Here is a 16,780-nt window from a genome sequence, read left to right on the forward strand (position 1 = left end):
TTTGGTCAATATGAAAAGTTCATCTCAATACTTTGTTATATATCCTTTGTTGGCAATGACAGAGGTCAGACGTTTCCTGCAAGTCTTCACAAGGTTGGCACACACTGTTCCTGGTATGTTGGCCCATCCTCCATGCAGATCTTCTCTAGAGCAGTGATGTTTTGGGGCTGTCGCTGGGCAACACGGATTTTCAACTCCCTCCAAAGGTTTTCTATGAGATTGAGATCCGGAGACTGGCTAGGCCACTCCAGGACCTTGAAATGCTTCTTACGAAGCCACTCCTTCGTTGCCCGGGTGGTAGTGTTTGGGATCATTGTCATGTTGGAAGGCCCAGCCACGTTTCATCTTCAGTGCCCTTGCTGATGGAAGGAGGTTTGCACTCAAAATCTCACGATACATGGCCCCATTCATTCTGTCCTGTACATGGATCAGTCGTCCTGGTCCCTTTGCGGAGAAACAGCCCCAAAGCTCATTTTCTGAGATTGTGGATTTGGGGTTTTCATGAGCTGTAAGCCATAATCATCACAATGATGACAAATCTCGGCTTGAACTATTTTGCTTTGCATGTAATGAGTCTATCTCATATATTAGTTTCACCTTTTTAGGTTGCATTACTGAAATAAACGAACTTTTGTACGATATTCTAATTTTTCGAGTTTCACCTGCGTGTATATACAGTGAGGAACAGAAGTATTTGAACACCCTGTGATTTTGCAAGTTCTCCTACTTAGAAATCATGGAGGGGTCTGAAATTCACATTGTAGGTGCATTCCCACTCTGAGAGACAGAATTTAAAAAAAAATTCAAGAAATCACATTGTATGATTATTTAAAGAATTTATTTGTCTTGCACTGCTGAACATAAGTATTTGAACACCTAAGAAACAGCAAGAATTCTGGCTCTCAAAGACCTGTTACTGTGCCTTTAAGAAGTCCACCTCTACTCCACTCATTAATCTAACTAAGTAGCACCTGTCTGAGCTCTTTAAAGACACCTGTCCACCCCACAGTCAGTCAGATGCCAACTACGACCATGGGCAAGACCAAAGAGCTGTCAAAAGACACCAGAGACAAAATTGTGGACCTCCACAAGGCTGGAAAGGACTACAGGGCAATTGCCAAGCAGCTTGGTGAAAATAGATCAACTGTTGGAGCAATTGTTAGAAAATGGAAGAGGCTAAAGACAACTGTCAGTCTCCCTCGGACTGGGGCTCCATGCAAGATCTCACCTCGTGGGGTATCACTGATAAGAAAGGTGAGGAATCAGCCCAGAACTACAAGGGAGGAGCTGGTCAATGACATGAAGAGAGCTGGGACCACAGTCTCAAAGGTCACTGTCGGTAGAACACTACGCCGTCATGGTTTCAAATCATGCATTGCACGGAAGGTTCCCCTGCTCAAGTCATCACATGTCCAGGCCCGTCTGAAGTTTGCCAATGACCATCTGGATGATCCAGAGGAGGCATGGGAGAAAGTCATGTGGTCAGATGAGACCAAAGTAGAACTTTTTGGTCTAAACTTCACTCTTCGTGTTTGGAGGAAAAAGAAGGATGAGTTGCATCCTAAGAACACCATCCCTACTGTGAAGCACGGGGGTGGTAACATCATGCTTTGGGGGTGCTTTTCTGCGAAGGGGACAGGATGACTGCACTGTATTAAGGAGAGGATGAATGGGGCCATTTATTGTGAGATTTTGAGCAACAACCTCCTTCCCTCAGTCACAGCATTGAAGATGGGTTGTGGCTGGGTCTTCCAACATGACAACGACCCGAAGCACACAACCAGGATACCCAAGGAGTGGCTCCGTAAGAAGCATATCAAGGTTCTGGAGTGGCCTAGCCAGTCTCCAGACCTAAATCCAATAGAACATCTTTGAAGGGAGCTGAAACTCCGTGTTGCTCAGCGACAGCCCAGAAACCTGACAAATCTAGAGGAGATCTGTGTGGAGGAGTGGGCCAAAATCCCTGTTGCAGTGCAAACCTGGTCAAGGACTACAGGAGACGTTTGACCTCTGTAATGGCAAACAAAGGCTTCTGTACCAAATATTAACACTGATCTTCTCAGGTGTTCAAATATTTATGTTCAGCAGTGCGAGACAAATACATTCTTTACAAACCATACAATGTGATTTCCTGAATTATTTAAAAAAATTCTGTCTCTCAGAGTAGGAATGCACCTACAATGTGAATTTCAGACCCCTCCATGATTTCTAAGTAGGAGAACTTGCAAAAGTGCAGGGTGTTCAAATACTTCTGTTCCTCACTGTGTGTATATATATATATATATATATATATATATATATATATTTATATATATATATATATATATATATTTATTTGTTACATCTTTTTCTGTAAATATTTTAATTGCACCAATTTGACCTTTTTTAGTAATAAATCCTATTTTCTGAAAAGTGTTGAAACTCTCTCTAAAGCTTCTAGTGCAAACTAAAGAATCCCTGTCTCTTGAAGAGTGCTACTGTATGTAATAATCCTCTGAATACATCTGTCTGTGGTGGCAGTGTGTATTACAGACGCTTATATTTATATCATAGTGTTACTGCTAAGAGCTGTGAGTTTCCTCCTTCTCTGTAAAAAGGTTACGGTGGCAGTGTGAAGGGTTAATTGCATAATTAACCTGACCCAGTAACAATCGCTCTCATGCGGCTGGCACATAGATTGTGGTCGCTCGAGCTGGAAAATCTTTGTGCAGGGTGCAGCTGAGAGTGGCATTGTTGCGCAAGTGACAGCGTGGTCTGGGATCAGCTGGTCCTTTGGTCACAAGTTGGTGAGAAGGGCTGGGGTCTGACGCCACGCACAGTCACATGTACCCATATGATTTTTTGTTAGCTTTTTTTGAGACAGATAAAACTTTATTTTGGTGGTATTTATTCACCACTGGGATTTTTATTTTTTTTCTATATGAATGAAAATGTCCAAAAATGTTGAAAAAAAGTGTTTTTCTTCTAAAAGTTTGCAAATAAATATTCATAAATCTTGGCCAAAATGTATTCAGTTATATTTTTAGTTAAAAAAAAACAAAATTAGTTTATAACCAAAAATTATAATTTTTCTAATTTTATTTTTTTATATTATTATTTATGGGGGTTTTTAACATACTGTCACCCTAGCAGTACAGTGTCACCATAGTGACACTGTACTACTTGTGGGGGGTGATGAAGAGTTTTGTTTTTTTTTCACGCTGATTGCTTTTACACCCATAAAGGCTGTAAAATCAGTCATTTCTCCTTCTCTCTGACTGCATTCTTGCAGCCATTGAGAAATACTGTGAGAGCTGTGATTGGTTATAGCTTGTCACATGGTACAAGTCTGTTGTGAATAGCCCTGTACCTTGTGACCTTGGTGATCATTCACAGATTTCATACGTAGTAAGCAATGATGTCAGGTAATGACATCTTGCTTACTACTATTCATGTGATCACTGATTGGCCACAAGGAGTCAAAGCCAGCTGCCCACAGTTAAGATGCCGGCATCAGGGCCTAAAGACCAGTGGAAAAACTGGCACAGGTGAGGACAGCACTGGATCCCTAGATAGTTGTGTCTGTTTATTAAAAGTCTTTTAAATTAAAGACTTTTAATTTTCAAACATAAGACTGCAGCTACGCCTTAATGATTCACAAGGGTGACTCAGAAATAACTAATATCAGGCTGCTTATTTAGAAGTTTTATATCAATGCAGTGCCTTAGGGTATGATGCTACTGTATGTGCTGTCTCCTAAGACAACCCAAAAAGCTCTGTAAATCCATTGTCATGCATGCAATGGTATTTGTAAAACAGATTCTGTATTCATACACTATATGGCCAAAACTATATGCACAACCCCTCCAAATTGTGGAGTTCAGGTGCTTCCAGCAAAGGGAACAGGTAGTACTTTGTACTGCATACAAAGACATTGTACACAATTGTGTTCTTCAACCTTGTGGCAACAGTTTGGGAAAGACCCTTTACAGGTTCTACCATGACTGTGCCACTGTGTACGAAGCCAGCTCTATAAAGATATTGTTTGATGAGACTGGTGTGGAGGAACTTGAATGGCCTTCAGAGTCCTGACCTCAATCCTACTGAAAAGGTCTAAGTCACTTCTACTTATCCAACATCAGTACCTGACCTCACAAATGGGCACAAATTCCCACAACCTCCATAATTTTCAGGAATACCTTTCCCAGAAGAGTGGAGGCTGTTGTAGCCTCATAGGTTGGGTAGGAGGATGAGCAACTCCATATTAATGTCCATGGTTTTGGAATAGGATGTCCAACAATCCCGTATACTGTACTTGTAGGTGTGATAGTCAGATGTCCACAAACCTTTGGCTATATAGTATAACTAAACAATATAATAACATTGACTCAACCATTATAGTTTCCGTTTTAACATGTGTTGTGATGTAGAATGTAGAATGAATTTAGGGCTTTAAAAAATATCACCAATTCATTCAAACAAGTCCCATGACAAGTCAGATATAGAAAATGCATGAGATCTGAAAAAGGATACTACAGGGGAAAATTCAAGCGCACAGATCTCTAGGTAAGATAAATTGTAAGGCCAAGTGATCTGAGTATGAAGGTAGTTGGAAGCAAAAGTAAGAGTATCAAAGATGGTATGTTTACAATACAATTCAATTCAGAGGGCCCTGCTCATGAGAGCTTCTAGTTTAATAGAGAGGGCAAGTTGCACAAAAAGTAACAACTGTGAGAGAGATGAGCTAATGGAAAAATTAAAGTGGTTCTACAGCCTCAGGGTTTTTTTTACCTCAATGCATTAAGGTAAAAACCCTTCTGCAGGAAGCTCCCCTTTCCCCCAGACCCAGACCCCTTGCCTGAGCCCCATCTTGATCCAGCCTTGCGCGTGAGATCAGTTACTCTCCCGGGACTCTCTCTCCTCATAGGCTTAGAAACAGCAGTGGGAGCCAATCACAGCCACTGAGCCAGTAAGGAGAGAGCGGGGAGAGGGGCCGAGAACTGCTCTGTGTGTGAAAAGACAGAGCGCGGCTCCGGAGCGAACCCAGATGAATGCCCCCATAGCAAACGGCTTGCTATGGGGCAATGGGAAGGGTGGAAGAGCCAGGAGTGCCAGTGGGGGACCAGAGGAGGGGAGCATCGGGGCTGCGCTATGCAAAACCATTGCACAGAGAAGTTAAATATCACGTTTGTTTGTTTTCCTTTTTTTATTTAGAGCTACTTTAAAAATCCAATGATTAGGTGAAAATGGGATAGGCTTCACTGAAGAGATGAGTTTTCAGGGATCATCTAAAGGTGGCCAGAATAGGAAATAGCTGGACAAATTAGGGTAGGGATTTTCAGAGGATAAGAGAGGCTCCGGAGAAGTTCTGGAGGTGAACAAGGAAGTGGGAGACAAGGGAGCTAGAGGGCAGGAGGTCTTTGGAGGAGTAAAGAGGTTAGTCTAGGTAATATTTTGATAAGAGGTTGTCAATGTGGCTCGGGGCAGACTTGTAGGTAACTTTGCATGGTATTGCAGGTATTTTGAATTTTATTTTTTGGGCAATTTATAAGCCAATGTAATTATTGCCAAAATAGTGCAGTGGACATTGATAGGTTCGTAAGCTAGATGATTCTGGCTGTAGCTTTAAAGATAGACTGAAGAGGGAATATCCTGTGAAGAAGTAGACCAACATGGAAGGGGTTGCAACAGTCAAGGTGAGAGATAACATAGGAGTGAATGAGTAACTTGGTGGTTTAATTGATTAAGAAGGGTATTTTGGAAGAGTTAATTATGTGAAGTCTATAAGATTTGGACAGGGATTGGATTTGAGGTTGGAAGGAAAGGTCAGAGTCTAGTATTACACCTAGTACCGTGGCATGAGTGAAGGGACTACTAATAGTAATAGTGTTGTATTATTGATCTTGATGGAAAAGTTGGATAGTGGGTAAGGAGAGACTTTAATATTATTGTGACGATCGCGGCGTCAGAGCCCCAGCCCTTCTCACCAACTCGTGACCGAAGGACTAGCCAATCTAAAACCGCGCTGTCACGTGCGTAACAATGCCACGCTCAGCTGCACCCTGCAGAAAGATTTTCCAGCTAATGGACCACAATCTATGTACCTGCAGCCTGAGAGCAATTGTTACTGGGTCAGGTTAATTACGCATTTAACCCTTTACACTGCCACCACCGCCTTTTTGTAGAGAAAAGGAGGAAACTCGCCAATATTAGCAATAACACTATGATGTTTGAATAATCATCTGTATACCACTGTCACCGCAGGCAGAGATATATAGAGGTTTAAAACACACAGTAGCGCTCTTCAGAGACAGGGATTCATAGTTTGCATTAAAGAGCTTTAGAAACAGTATTACTAAAAAAGTCAAAATGGTGTAATAAAAGTATTTACAGAAAAAGATGTAGCATATATATATATATACAGAGAGCAATACCACAACAGAGAGATAACAGAAGTTTAGAGAGGTAGAGTACTTGCCAAAAGTCCGGGGTTAAGCAGATCAGGTTTCAGGTCAAAAGGGTACCGTCTCCCAAGTTGGTTCCGATGTTAAAAGGGAGAATTCTTCAACTTAACTGCTCCAAGCATAACAGCCTTTTTCTAGGAACTCAGCAGGGTGTCTCCTTAAAGCAGAGAACCAATCGCCTCATTTGGGGAGGGGTGTTGTAGGCAGGGGACTCAGGATAGAACCAAAATCCCTCACAAGTTATACCAGGGCAATAACCTTCCCTAAGTACATGTAACATTCTATCCACGGGTAGATTAATATGCAGAATCATCTGCTGAACGTCTAGATATCAAACATGACATAATTTACTATTCCAGCTAGAACTATATGGCTTTCTGCTCTCCTGTAGACTTCCACGAGGGGTGTAAGATATCAGACGACTCGCATTAAATTGAGTTATCCGAATATATGCTTTATGTTTATGTAATTATTTCCTACCTTAAGATATAAAATTATATGGAAAAGTGGGTTTTAAATGTGAGGTCTGTTTTCGGCTAGCTGGAGTGTCTTTGAAGCCCAGTGTAGGATTGGTTTATGGTTTTACGATTATCCCAGATTGAGAAGCTAACAGACACCCGGGCACCAGCTAATTTGGGATTTATAACCATGAAGGTCTCCAGCTGGGCCTGATGCCTTTAGAACTCAGAGACCACATTCCTGAGGAGGGGGATTGGAGGGAGAGAGATATACAAGATGGAGGGTCTTGAGTAAGATGGATGACCGTGTCCATCTCTGTACGTACAATTGCTACAATTCTGAATTGGGTTTGAAGAAGGGTTATGACATCCACACCGATATATGAGTTAGTAATGTCAGAGGGGGTGAGGTTGAGGAGTAGAGAGATAGATTTGGATGTCATCAGTATAAAGAGGGTATCGGAAACCATGGGAGATTATCAAGTGACCAACGGAGGAGGTGTAAATAAAGAAGAGTAGGAGCCTGAGGACAGAATCTTGGAGGATCCTTATGGAAAAATAAAGTGGAGAGTTGTAGGCAACAGAGAAAGAACGCTGCGACTGGTGGGAGTAGAAACAGGAAATCAGTGGGCTTCCCGGAGAGGGCTGAAGGAAAACAGCCTGAGGATTTTCTGGAATGTTGGCTTAAGGAACGTATGGAAGCTTGTACTTTCTGCCGCCTATTTGCCATAGAACGGGCGCATAGGATTCCCATGTGGGCTCCGCGTCCAGAAGCTCCTCCAAGGCCTATGATAGCACGTATACTACACTTTTTGGACCGGGAGAATATTTTCAAAGTGGCTAGAGCACTTGGAGAACTTCTCTACAATGGCAGTCGTATATCTATATATCCTGATTTTTCCGCAGCTACGCAGAAGCAGCGGGCGAGTTTTGTTCATGTGAAAAAACGACTTTGAGTGTCAGTTGATATACAGTATGCTATATCCTGCTAAGTTGCGAGTGGTGGATAGGGGTAGAGTATATTTTTTCAATAGCCCAGTGGAGGCCCCCCATTTGACTGGATGCCAGGGGGTGCCCGAATGTGGCGGATGGCCGCATGGACGATTGACCTCTTCTATGGATGTCTATTATCCTACAAGGAACTTGATGTCTCTTTCCCAGTTTAACGCTGTGGGGGCTGTGTTTTTTTTTTTGGGCCCTGTGAGAACATAGAGCTGCCTGAGGACTTTGTACTCTGAAGAAGATTGGTGCATGACTTTATCTTGGGTCCTTCTGTGATAATACTTTGATTTAGTCCCATGCAAGAGGTTTAGTACCTCTAATTACGGTGGTTATTTATTGTTACTAAGTGTTCACTATTTGCCACTCCGGATAGGCGATTCTGTCTCTAGAAGTTGGCTTGGAGACGGGACCCCCTATATTGGTATTGGAGGGTTTGGTGTAGACCTCTGACCCCCAAGGTTGGTTATCTTTTTCTGTGTTATGGGAATAAAGCACTCAACAAGTTGCGGTTGTATATACATGTGTTAAGGGTTAAGACAGATCCAGGAGGAAGATTTGTTATTTTAGTCTGTAAAATTTTTACTCAGTGTTTTACTTTTGTGAGCTTATATATTCCTCCACCATTCTCCTTCGCAGTATTAGAGGATATTTTCTCAGATATATGCCTCTCTGTGGCAGAGGGGGCTTTTCTGCTTCTGGGGGACTTTACTGTGATTTCGAATGCTGCTCTGGATCATTAGGGCTGTGTATCTAGGTCTCAATCGGTGTTGGCAACATGGCTGGAGACCCATGAGTTAGTTGATGTTTGGAGACATAGGAACCCGGGGGTAAGAGAGTTCTCCTGCCATTCAAAAACTCACCATACTCTCTCTCTTGAATTGAGCTCTGAGGGTTGATGTAGAACAACTTGAGACTCAAGTGTCCTGGGCTGAATGCTTGTATGTTGGAGATCCCTCTTCTAATAACTACAGTTGTGGCCAAAATTATTCAACCCCCAATGCTGTAAAGGGGTTTAGGGACTATAGTGTACATTTGGAATTGTATTCAGAATCAAATCCTACAAGGACGTTGTAACTACCCAAATGCAACTAAAATGACATCAATTGTTTATGTAATACAGTAGTAAATGGTTCTTATGTGGTTTCTTCATTGCCACAATTATTCAACCCCTTAAAGACTACCACTCTGAAGAACAGAGGTTCATACAGGTGCTTTCCATCAGGTATTGAAAACACCTGTGGATGTCACCGAGCAGCAATCAAGCATAATAAGCACCAATTAGGCAGCTTTAAAATGACTGTGATACTCAGCTCCTTCTAGACATTTACTGGTGTGGTTACAAACATGGTGAAGGCAAGAGAATGGTCCAGGAAGACAAGAGAAGAGGTGATTTCTCTTCACAGGAAGGGCAATGGCTATAAGAAGATTGCAAAGATGTTAAACATACCAAGAGACACCTTAGGAAGCATCATTCGCAAATTCAAGGCAAAGGGCACTGTTGAAACGCTACCTGGTCGTGGCAGAAAGAAGATGCTGACTTCGACTGCTGTGCGCTACCTGAAGCGTAGAGTGGAGAGAAGTCCCCGTGTGACTGCTGAGGAACTGAGAAAAGATTTGTCAGATGTGGGTACAGAAGTTTCAGCCCAGACAATAAGACGCACACTGCGTAATGAAGGCCTCCGTGCCAGAACTCCCAGGCGTACCCCCTTGCTGTCTCCAAAGAATAAGAAGAGTCGACTGCAGTATGCCAAAAGCCATGTGGACAAACCACAAAAGTTGTGGGATAGTGTTCTGTGGACTGATGAAACAAAATTAGAACTGTTTGGGCCCATGGATCAACGCTATGTTTGGAGGAGGAAGAACAAGGCCTATGATGAAAAGAACACCTTGCCTACTGTGAAGCATGGTGGAGGGTCAATCATGCTTTGGGGCTGTTTTGCTTCTGCAGGTACAGGGAAGCTTCAGCGTGTGCAAGGTACCATGAATTCTCTTCAGTACCAGGAGATATTGGATGGAAACGTGATGCAGTCCGTCACACACCTGAGGCTTGGGAGACGTTGGACCTTTCAACAGGACAATGATCCCAAGCATACCTCCAAGTCCACTAGAGCATGGTTGCAGAGGAAAGGCTGGAACATTTTGGAGTGGCCATCGCAGTCACCAGACTTAAATCCGATTGAGAACCTCTGGTGGGACTTAAAGAAAGCAGTTGCAGTGCGCAAGCCTAAGAATGTGACTGAACTGGAGGCCTTTGCCCATGAAGAATGGGCGAAGATACCCGTAGATCGCTGCAAGACACTTGTGTCAAGCTATGCTTCACGTTTAAAAGCTGTTATAACTGTAAAAGGATGCTGTACTAAGTACTAAGATTGAATGTCACTTGGGGGTTGAATAAAACTGATAATGCTGTGAGCACAGAAAAGACATTTGTGGTTATTTCATTATAACTGTTATGTTATATTTGTCTGACCTACAAGTGCCTCTTTAATGTAAATGTAAGCAAGATGACTGAATGATCAAAAGCAATGTCAAACTGGCCAAAACACTCAATTTCAGTGGGGGTTGAATAATTTTGGCCACAACTGTATAAAACATGGCAGGAATACTTACGCTTGTATCGTATTCATTTGGCAGAGCAAGTGAGTAAAGGTAAACTGCATCAACGCAAACGCATATTTGAGTTTGCGGATAAAAATAGGCATTTTTATAGCTTTTTTAGCCAGATCCTCCTTCACTCCAATTTCTATATTATGTATTCATAATCCTCAGGGCAAGATTATTGAAGAGACACAGGAGATATTGTGCACTTTTGAGCAATTTTATCAGTCTCAGGGTGATGTTTCGGCATCCTCTATATCAGAATATTTAGCATCTACCTAAGAGATTGAGGTTGCAATTGCTTCTCTTTCCCCTCATAAATCTCCTGGTCTTGACTGCTATCTGATGGAATGGTATAAATTATATTGGGAACTGTTGGTGCCATACCTCCTAATTCTAAAGCTAGTCGGGTCTGACCAGACTGGCTTTATGCCAGGCAGGTGTGCTCATATTAATCTTAGGCGGCTCTTAGTTAATTTGCAAGTAATGCATGATAACGCAGCGGATAGAGTGATATTGTCATTAGATACAAAAAAAGCATTTGACTCAGTAGACTGGGCATATTTTTTCCCACTCCTGGCTAAGTTTGGCTTTGGTTCCACGTTCATTTCGTTGGTGAAGCTTTTATATTGGGAGCCTAAAGCTTGCATTAGGATTAATGGACTCATCAGAAGCTTTTCAAAGCCATAGGGGAATCAGACAGGGTTGCCCCTTATCACCTCTCTTATTTACACTGGCCATTGAACCATTGGCTGCAAAGTTGAGAGAGGATGTAGGAGTCCAGGGTCTAAGGGTAGGAGGGCTGGAGGAGTGTGTATCAGAAACAGGAAAGCAGCCTTGAAGAACTAGGGAGTGGGTTTTTTTGAGGAGGAAAGAGCAGAAATTACTAGTAGTATGAGTGTGGAGTAGTGGCCTTTGGTTTTAGCAGAAACCTGATTGATTTACAGAAATGCAGAAATGCCCCCCTATAGCAGAAAGCACAAGGTTTAGAGGTGTATATGTAAAACATTACCAGAAGTTTTCATCCTACATTTATTCTGCATAAAGGGTGGTTGACATTTAACCTAGAGAGAACATAGCCATTCATAAGTGTGAATCATTATAATACAGCATTGTGTGACAGCACCGAGTAGCTAAGCATGCGGTTTTGTATTCTCTCCCTAGATAAAAGAACCTATAATCCTGACAAAGAAGTCCAACACGACCTACAACATAGTGGGGACTACCTACACACTGAACATCAAGGAACCGGCCTTGGCCACAATTGCGAAGAACGCTGCTCTCCCACCTCCTCCTCTGTCTCCACCCCACGCTGAGCTAAAGTCATCGGACGGCAAAAAGACTTACAACAGCGTAAGCCGCATTGACAAGATCTCACGCATTGTCTTCCCTGTCTTGTTTGCAATCTTTAATCTGGTGTACTGGGCAACCTATGTCAACCGAGAATCAGCAATCAAGGGAATGATTCCAAAATAATTACAAAAATAATTCCTTTTTGACTCTTAAATTGTGTGGGACATGTTACCTGTTTCTTCTCAAGGTATCACCTACTGTTATTTTTTTTTTAAAGATGTCTAAAGGTTCCAACAAATGTAGGAGAACATTCACTTGATGAATCAATTGATGGTCAGGTTTGGGAACGTTCAAAATTTTGTAGGTCCTCCTGGACTATGGCAAACATCCCTTGCCTGAGCCTTTTTCCAGAGATAGGCAGTTGCCAGGGATGGCTACAGAGTGTTCCCCCTTCCTTCTCCATAGGCGCATACTCGCACATTTGATGTGAACATGCATGCTTGTACAGCGATCTGTGGTCGGGTCCTGCATGCACAGCCGGCGGCCATCTAACGTCTGTAGGCTGCAGGGTTTCTCTCTTTATGCTCACTGTGATATCTGCCCTTAACAGGGTACTTTGCTTATTTGTTTTGAGGGCTTATGACTAGTGATGTTCGAATCCAGAGACTCGCCGATTTGCTGACCTTCGATTTACTCCAATATCTGCATTATAATCTGTCTGGTCTGCATAGAAGCATTCAACTCAAGAATTCTGTCAGTAGTGACTTAAATTTTACAAAATTATCTGAAAATGTTCAAATATTGCATACAAGGTGAATCACAAAATTTGCATTTCACCAGCTCCACAATTTTCATGCCAATCGATTCTCTCATCACTATGTACAACAATAAAGGTGCCCACAGATGTGAAATGATTGTCACCTGATCCAGCCAATCATAGCCAGATGTCTACTGGAGGTTTTGCAGCCTATGCAGACATCTGTAGCCATCTCATTTCAATGGAAATTATCAGCTAAGTTCCCTCTGTCCATAGAGAGAAAATGTGCTCATAATAAAATCATTTTTTTGAGACTCATAGGAAGACAAAGCACAATAAGTCTTTATGTGTGGGATTACAACCAAGCACAAGATGTTTGGACACTATGCACATCAAAAAGGGTCCAGCTCTCTCTAATGATTATACCTCTGTTGGCTCAAGAGCTCAGTTGTCACATAGTGGAAGGTATAACATACTTCTCACAATCATGCCCACAAACCATCTCAAAGAGACCGCCCATAGAGGGGAGAAAACCATGTCCTCCAGTGACTTTCAGAGAAACCTTTACAGTGAGTACAAAACATCCTAATTTGTCCTTGATTTATTCGAGGACACCGCACAGTAATGCTTTATGCATGGGATGCCTGAGAGCAGGGCAGCCAAGTACATCCAACAAGGCAAAGAAGCAGGTCCTTATGGTCCAAGGAGCATATGAGTGATCACAGAGCAGGAACTTATGACCAAAGATAGCTTCCACCTATGCAAGCACATCCACCCCATAAAGCTTAGTATAGGTGTAGAAGGGTGACCAGGTCATAAAAGCAAAGTTGTGGTAAGGAAAGTAGGATCCCAATCTGTTAAGGCATAGGTTTGATTTGTTGACTCATTTTAGAAATAGTTCAGGAAGGTCCACACTGCATTCTAACCTCCAGGACCTCTAGAATGGTTGGGTGCATGGAAGGTGGTGGCACCAGAAACTAACAAAATATGATGAGTCAGCACACCAAGATTATTTAAAAGATAGAAAAGAGAAACATGACCAGAGTGTATTCATCTAGGAATGGTTCAAGTAGGCCATTCCAAACTCATACCTCCAAGGCCTCTGGAATTGACAGGTGCAAGGTAGGCAGTGGGTTATGGTCCCACACTTGCAGATGGCACAGGCTAACCTTAGGCACAGTTCATCTAAGTGGCAGTCCATCTTCACTAGAGCTCCTGAACTTGGAGATGGGCTGGAGACCCCAGTGGTTCCAATTTACTTCTCTGTAATTGTCTCCAGGTTGATGCTCTCAGGTACACCCCACTAAGGGGTAGCAGGAACAGGGACAGCTAAAGTGTGGAGAATGCAGTACAACATGGTAGCCAGAAGAGTATTCGGGTCCAGGCATGGGTCTTGGTAGGCAAATGACAGAAGAGTAATCAGGTCTAGGCAGGGGTCTTGGCAGACAAGCAGGATAGTCAGGTCTAGGCAAGGGTCTTGGCAGACAGAATAGTCAGGGTCAGTCTGGGTCAGCAATGATCAGGCAATCCCCCACATAATTAAATTAATTCTTGCATCAAGAGATAGTTTAAGGAAAACGCAGCAACAACCACTTCAAAGGCTAAAGATTACATACACTTTTTGTTAGAGAATACATCTAGTGTCGTTCCAGGGAACTCCTGAAGTCCAGGCAGAGAATCTGCAAGAACCATTGGAAGTACTGGCAGGAGTTCTGTAAGTACCATTGGAACTGCTGGCAGGGATTTTGAAAGTGCCAGCAGTGATTCAGCAAGTCCCACTGAACGTCCTGGCAGGGATTCTACGAGTACAATTGGAAGTCCTGGCAGGGATTCTAGGAGTGCAATTGGAAGTCCTGGCAGGGATTCTACGAGTACAATTGGAAGTCCTTGCAGGGATTCTATGAGTACCATTAAATTACTGGATTCTGGAAGTCTTTGCAGGCCTTGTTGCTGTTTTCTGTGCTCAGAATATTGGAATGCTGGCTCAATGTATCTATCTAAAAATGTTCCCATCAGAATCCAGGACACCTTTGTGTAGGATGGGACCGTACGCACTGAGGAAGTATAGGTATATAACCACTATGGGTAGCATGCCTCTTTCTGATTTTCAGAGTGTCCACATGTCAATCCCTGTGCTGTGTCCTCCAGTGAATGAAGGAAACATTAATGCCATGGATGTCCACCCAGTACATAAACATGCATGCTCAGCCTTAACATTCATTTCGTTGGATCTCTGAATGTGCATAACATATCTATTGGCACCTTTACCTCAATATTTGGAGGCTCAATCATCATATTTGTATCTAGCTTATGACCATAAAGCAAACAAACCTCACTTACAACATCAACACTTAATTCTCCCTTTGCTGGTTGGTATCCCTACAAAACCTTATTTTTATCTGATCTTTACTGTGTTATACTATATGCTGTGATTTTCTGCCAAAACATTGCTATTCACGCCCCTTTCACACAAGTTTCTATCTATAGTAAGTATAGTCTCTACTTTTTACAAATGCTGCACAAGTCTTTGCTTTTTTCTGACAATGATATAAACATATCCAAACTGCTTTTTATGATGCACAATGAATATGTCTTTTTTGCTATGAAATGTTTACCGACAACACTGTTTTGTGTCTTTGCTGTTTACTGACAATTTAGCTCACAGTATCTTGCTTGTGTTTGTTCTATTGTTATGCTTAGTGCTGTGCTTTTTATATCATAGCAGGACAGTAAATTTGTGCATACAATGAATACGACTTGCTGTTTAGGTGCCTGAGTATTACACATTATATAGCCAAAAAATTTTGGACATCTGAAATTTACACCTTCCTTTGTGGCCAAAAGTATGAGGACACCTCTCCTAAATAAGGCATTCATGCATTTCCAGTGAAGGGTGCTGCTAATGATATGGCATACAGTTGCAAGAAAAAGTATGTGAACCCCTTGGGATTACGTGGAGTTTTGCATGAATTGGGCATAAAATGTGCTCTGAACATCATCTAAGTCACAACAATAGAAGAACACAGTCTGCTGAACATAATACTACACAAACATTAGATGTTGCCATGGTTTAATTGCACATAACATGTAAACATTCACAGTGCAGGGAGGAAAAAGTATGTGAACCTTTGGACTTAATAACTGGTTGACCCTCCTTTGGCAGCAATAACCTCAACCAAACGTTTCCTGTAGTTGCAGATCAGACCTGCACAACGATCTGGAGTCATTTTGGACCACTCCTCTTCACAAAACTGTTTCAGTGTAGCAATATTCTTGGGATGTCTGGTGTGAATCGCTCTCTTAAGGCCATGCCACAGCATTTCAATCGGGTCGAGGTCAGGACTCTGACTGGGCCACTCCAGAAGGCGTCTTCTGTGCTGTTGCAGCCATTGTTTTGTTGAATTACTCGTATGCTTTGGGTCATTGTCCTGTTGCATCACCCATCCTCTGCAGAGCTTCAGTTGGCGGACAGATGATCATACGTTTTCCTGCAAAATGTCTTGATAAACTCTGGAATTCATTTTCCCATCAATGACAACAATCCGTCCAGGCCCTGAGGCAGCAAAGCAGCCCCAAACCATGATGCTCCCTCCGCCATGTTTCACAGTGGGGATGAGGTTTTGATGTTGGTGTGCTGTGCCATTTTTTCTCCACACATAGTGTTGTGTGTTCTTCCCAAACAACTCAATCTTGGTTTCATCTGTCCACAGTATATTTTGCCAGTAGTGCTGTGGAACATCCAGGTGCTCTTTTGCAAACTTCAAACGTGCTGCAATATTCTTTTTGGACAGCAATGGCTTCCTCCGTGGTGTCCTCCCATGTACTCCATTCTTGTTTCATGTTTTCCTTATTGTAGATGTGTCAACAAAAATGTTAGCATGTGCCAGAGATTTCTGTAGGTCTTTAGCTGACACTCTGGGATTCTTCTTTACCTCATGCAGCATTCTGCGCTGTGCTCTTGCAGTCATTTTTACAGGACGACCACGCCTAGGGAGAGTAGCAACAGTGCTAAACTTTCTCCATTTGTAGACAGTCTGTCTTACTGTGGACACATGAACATCAAGGCTTTTGGAGATACTTTTGTAACCCTTTCCAGCTTCATGCAAGTCAACAATTCTTGATCGTAGGTCTTCTGAGAGCTCTTTTCTGCGAGGCATGGTTCTCATCAGACAGTGCTTCTTGAAACCAGTAAACCCAAAACAGGTGTGTGTTTTTTAAGGGCAGGACAG

The 16,780-nt window shown here is 42.5% G+C and overlaps 1 protein-coding gene across 1 annotated transcript in view; it reads left to right on the forward strand.

Moving 5' to 3' along the window:
• Positions 1-15,302, forward strand: part of LOC149446027 (gamma-aminobutyric acid receptor subunit alpha-3-like) — a 122,972-nt gene extending 107,670 nt beyond the window's left edge. Inside the window, exon 11 of the mRNA XM_089653130.1 lies at positions 11,666-15,302. Within this exon, the coding sequence (XP_089509256.1) occupies positions 11,666-11,977 (312 nt within the window). The 3' untranslated portion in view covers positions 11,978-15,302. The remainder of the gene's footprint in view (positions 1-11,665) is intronic.
• Positions 15,303-16,780: the final 1,478 nt, after the last annotated feature.

This window comes from Staurois parvus, unplaced genomic scaffold (assembly GCF_062004578.1).
Source record: "Staurois parvus isolate SC_StPar_1 unplaced genomic scaffold, SC_StPar_1.0 ptg000700l, whole genome shotgun sequence".
Lineage (NCBI taxonomy): Eukaryota > Metazoa > Chordata > Amphibia > Anura > Ranidae > Staurois > Staurois parvus.